Source organism: Mustelus asterias, unplaced genomic scaffold (genome assembly GCF_964213995.1).
Source record: "Mustelus asterias unplaced genomic scaffold, sMusAst1.hap1.1 HAP1_SCAFFOLD_79, whole genome shotgun sequence".
Classification (NCBI taxonomy): Eukaryota; Metazoa; Chordata; class Chondrichthyes; order Carcharhiniformes; family Triakidae; genus Mustelus; species Mustelus asterias.
The window spans coordinates 1,335,073-1,340,235 of NW_027590137.1; the positions used below are offsets into that span (position 1 = coordinate 1,335,073).

At 46.3% G+C, this 5,163-nt stretch overlaps 1 protein-coding gene across 1 annotated transcript; it reads right to left on the minus strand.

The window, feature by feature from the left end:
- Positions 1-1,447: 1,447 nt before the first annotated feature.
- On the minus strand, positions 1,448-3,578 carry LOC144483808 (uncharacterized). Its single transcript, XM_078202347.1, has one exon. It carries the CDS (start codon positions 3,576-3,578, stop codon positions 2,568-2,570), a length of 1,011 nt encoding a protein of 336 aa, XP_078058473.1. The 3' UTR covers positions 1,448-2,567.
- Positions 3,579-5,163: the final 1,585 nt, after the last annotated feature.

The following is a 5,163-nucleotide window of genomic DNA, read 5'->3' on the forward strand; positions in this document are numbered from 1 at the left end:
TGAGAAGTGATGCATTTTGTAGATCTAATGCAGGGGGGAGCTATACAATAAATGGCAGAACCATCAGGAGTACAGACACACAGAGGGATCTGGGTGTGCAAGTCCACAGATCCTTAAAGGTGGCAGCACAGGTGGAAAAGGTGGTGAAGAAGGCATATGGCATGCTTGTCTTTATTGGGGCATAGAGTATAAAAGTTGGCATATGATGTTGCAGTTATATGGAACGTTGGTTAGGCCACATTTGGAATACTGCGTCCAGTTCTGGTCGCCACACTACCAGAAGGACGTGGAAGCTTTGGAGAGAGTGCAGAAAAGGTTTACCAGGATGTTGCCTGGTATGGAGGGTATTAGCTATGAGGAGAGATTGAGTAAACTAGGGTTGTTCTCCCTGGAAAGACGGAGTTTGAGGGGCGACCTAATAGAAGTTTATAACATTATGAAGGGCATAGATAGGGTGAACAGTTGGAAGCTTTTTCCCAGGTCAGAAATGACAAACACAAGGGGTCACAAGTTCAAGGTAAGGGGGGCAAGGTTCAATACAGATATGCGGGGACGTATTTTACACAGAGGGTGGTGGGGGCCTGGAATGCACTACCAAGCAAGGTGGTTGAGGCAGACACGCGTGGATCATTTAAGACTTATCGAGACAACCACATGAACAGACTGGGAATAGAGGGATACAAACGGATGGTCTCGTTAGGAACACATGATCGGTGCAGGCTTGGAGGGCCGAAAGGCCTGTTCCTGTGCTGTATTGTTCTTTGTACATATTCCAGACTTTCACTGGACTGTAGATGGATACCAGATTGATATTTTCCATTCAACCACACCCACGGTGAGTTATTCCAATTCCTTTATTGTCCAGGACAATATATTCACAATATCTTTAAAACAGAAATTAAACATTCCCATTTGATTTCAGACAGGAACATATTCTGTTAGTTTGTTCTTTATTGTCAATGTCAGGCTGGGGTTCTTCTCCTTGGAGCAAAGAAGGTTGAGGGGAGATTTGATAGAGGTGGACAAGATTCTGACAGGCTTAGATAAGGTGGACAAAGAAAAGCTGTTCCCATTAGCTGAAGGGACAAGGACGAGGGGGACACAGATTTCTTGTTTTGGGTCAGAGATGCAAGGGGAGGAGTGGGGGCGGGGGGGGGAGTGGGGGCGGGGGGGGAAGATGCGAGGAAGAATATTCTGATGCAGCGAATGGTAATGACCTGAAACTCGCTGCCTACGAGGGTGGAGGAAGTGGAGACAAGAAATAATTAAAAAGGAAATTGGATGGGCATTTGGGGATGTTCCAAACAATGAAGAACAAAGAAAATTACAGCACAGAAACAAGCTCTTTGGTCCTCCAAGCCTGTAGCAACCATGCTGTCCGTCTGAACTAAAACCCCCTACCTTTCCGGGGACCATATCCCTCTATTGCTATGCTATTCATATATTTGTCAAGACACCCACTACCTTCCCCGGCAACGAGTTCCAGGCACCCACCACCCTCTGTGTAAAAAACCTGCCTTGTACATCTCCTTTAAACCTTGCCCCTCGCACTTTAAACCTATGCCCCCTAGTAATTGACTCTTCCACCCTGGGAAAAAGCGTCTGACTATCCACTCTGTCCATGCCCCTCATAATCTTGTAGACTTCTATCAGGTCGCCCCCCTCAACCTCCTTCGTTCCACTGAGAACCAACCAAGTTTCTCCAACCTCTCCTCATAGCTAATGCCCTCCATACCAGGCAACATCCTGATGAATATTTTCTGTACCCTCTCCGAAGCCTCTACATCCTTCTGGTACTGTGGTGACCAGAATTGAACACGAGATTCCAAGTGGGGTTGAACTAAGGTTCTGTAAAGCTGCAACATGACTTGCTAATTTTTAAACTCAATGTCCCGGCCGATGAAGGCAAGCATGCCGTATGCCTTCTTGATTATCTTCTCCACCTGCATTGCCACTTTCAATGACCTGTGTACCTGTACACCCAGATCCCTCTGCCTATGAATACTCTTAAGGGTTCTGCCATTTACTGTATATTTCCCATCATCATCTCACATTTGTCCGGATTCAACTTCATCTGCCATCTCTCCGCCCAAGTCTCCAACTGATCTATATCCTGCTGTATCCTCTGCCGGTCCCCATCGCTATCCGCAATTCCACCAACCTTTGTGTCGTCCACAAACTTACCAATAAAACCAGTTACATTTTCCTCCAAATCATTTATATATATATTACAAACAGCAAAAGTCCCAGCACTGATCCCTGAGGAATGTCACTTGTCACAGCCGTCCATTCAGAAATGTACCTTTGCACTGCCAACCTCTGTTTTCTTCTGACTAAATATCTCTAAACTTCCTAACACCCTGTCACTCTGTGATCCTCGTGACATTTGAAATCAGGTATTCGCAAAAAGACACAAATAGCATCAGCCCACTGGAGGCTGAGACCGGCCAGTCCAGCACAAAGAAACCCTCTGACCCTCCCCATTGACCAACTGTGAGAATGAACAAAATGCAGCCCTGGATGTAACTGAGAGCAGAAACAATCACAGCAGAATCCAACCCCTGGAATCACTCGTGAACTTGTTGATGTCTCAGCAGCCGGGATGAAACGCTGAAACCCTTCCCACACACAGAGCAGGTGAATGGCCTCTCCCCAGTGTGAACTTGCTGGTGTCTCCACAGGTCGGATGACCGAGTGAATCCCTTTCCACACTGAGAGCAGGTGAATGGTTTCTCTACAGTGTGAATTCGCTGGTGTGTCTGCAAGTTGGATAACTGAGTGAATCCCTTCTCACACTGAGAGCAGGTGAACGGCCTCTCCCCAGTGTGAACTCGCTGGTGTGTCAGCAGGCTGGATAACTGAGGGAATCCCTTCCCACACTGAGAGCAGGTGAATGGCCACTCCCCAGTGTGAACTCGCTGGTGTGTCAGCAGGCTGGATAACTGAGTGAATCCCTTCCCACACTGGGAGCAGGTGAATGGCCTCTCCCCAGTGTGAACTCGCTGGTGTGCCCGCAGGTTGGATACCTGAGTGAATCCCTTCCCACACTGAGAGCAGGTGAATGGTCTCTCCCCAGTGTGAACTTGATGGTGTGTCTGTAGGTGGGATAACCGAGGGAATCCCTTCCCACACTGAGAGCAGGTGAATGGACTCTCCCCAGTGTGAACTTGCTGGTGTGTCTGCAGAAGGGATAACCGAGTGAATCCCTCCCCACACTGAGAGCAGGTGAATGACCTCTCTCCAGTGTGAACTCGCTGGTGTCTCTGCAGGTTGGATAACTGAGTGAATCCCTTCCCACACTGAGAGCAGGTGAATGGTTTCTCCCCAGTGTGAACTCGCTGGTGTCTCTGCAGGTCGGATAACTGAATGAATCCCTTCCCACATTGAGAGCAGGTGAATGGTCTCTCCCCAGTGTGAACTCGCTGGTGTGACTGCAGGTCGGATAACTGAATGAATCCCTTCCCACATTGAGAGCAGGTGAATGGTCTCTCTCCAGTGTGGATGCGCCGATGAGCTTCCAGCTCTGATGGGGCTCTGTATCCCTTCCCACAGTCCACACATTTCCATGGTTTCTCCATGGTGCAGGTGTCCTTACCTCTCTCTTGGGTGGACAATTAGTTGAAACTTCGTCCACACACAGAACAAGATTACAGTCTCCACCCGCTGTGAATGGTGTGATATTTATTCAGACTGTGTAACTGGTTAAAGCTCTTCAGTCAGTGCATTGGAACACTCTCACTCAAGTGTGGCAGTGTGTTGATGCTTTTTCACTCACACTGACATTTCAAATCTTTTCAAATCAACAGACTGGACAATCATTTCTCCTTCTGGATTCAAAGTCCGATGATATTGAAGTCCCAAGGAATATGATTCTGTCACGTCGAGACGTGATGTTTGAGATTTCAGCCTGTGATTCCTCTTTCAATATCCTGTAAAATGAGTTTACAAAAGTCATCAGTGTCAGTACAGGATAGAAATTCAGAACAGACAATTTCTATGGAACATTCTTTCCTCTCTCATTTCCCAAAAGCTGTAAATCTCCATCCCACACACTCTCTCCCCATTCTCAGCAGGTCTGGCAGCATCTGTACGGAGAAAAGAACTGATGTTTCAGAGCTTTGACAAAGGGTCATCGAGACAAGAAACATCAGCTCTTTTCTCTCCTTACAGATGCTGCCAGACCTGCTGAGATTTTCCAGCATTTTCTCTCTTGGTTTCAGATTCCAGCATCCGCAGTAATTTGCTTTTATAAGGCTGCAGATACCTCCTCCCAAGTAACATGCGTGTGCCCAAGACATCACCACTTGTTTCCCTTATTTCTTTAGCACCCATGGTGCTCTCCGCAGTAAACACAGAGGAGAAGTATTCATTAAAAATCTCACCCATCTCCTGTGGCTCCACACACAGATGGCCATACTGATTTTTAAGGGGATCTATTCTCTCTCTAGCCACCCTTTTACTCGTAATATAGCTATAGAACCTCTTGGAATTTTCTTTAATCTTACGTGCCAGATCCATATCAGACCCTCTTTTTGTCCTCCTGATTTCCCTCTTCAGTATTTTCTTACACTTTTTATAGTCAGAGTGATTCACTTGTCCCCGATTGCCTAAACCCAATGTATGCTTCCTTCTTTTACCTGACCAGAGCCTCAATGTCCCTTGTCTGTCAGAGATCCTTAAATTTACCATTCTTTCCCTGCATCTGAACAGGAATATACTGCCCCTGGATTCTTGATATCACACTTTTAAAACCTCCCATTTGCCAGTCATTCCTTTCCCTTCAAACAAACTCACCTAATCGACATCTGCTAGATCCTGCCTAATGCCCACAAAAGTGGCCCTGCTCCAGTTTAGGGCCTTGACCTGTGGATCTGTCCTATCTTTTTCCAAAACTATTTGAAATTATTGGTGTTCCCAATAGTGCTCCCTGACTGACATTTCAGTCACTTGCTCCACCTCATTTCTTAACTGTCGAATAGAAAGTGAGTCCAGGAATTGATAATGAAAAATAAGAAGCTGGGAGATGAATTGAACAAGTATTTTGCCTCGGTGTTCACAATAGAGGATACAGTTAAAACTCAGAAACAGCTGGAAATCAGAATAGTAATTAATTAATAATAATGAATAATAAAATACAGTGTAGGAGGAGGCCATTCAGCCCAT

What these genes read in the sequence shown, in the direction of transcription:
- LOC144483808 (XM_078202347.1), bottom strand. Translation starts at nt 3,578, where the DNA reads ATGGAGAAACCATGGAAATGTGTGGACTGTGGGAAGGGATACAGAGCC.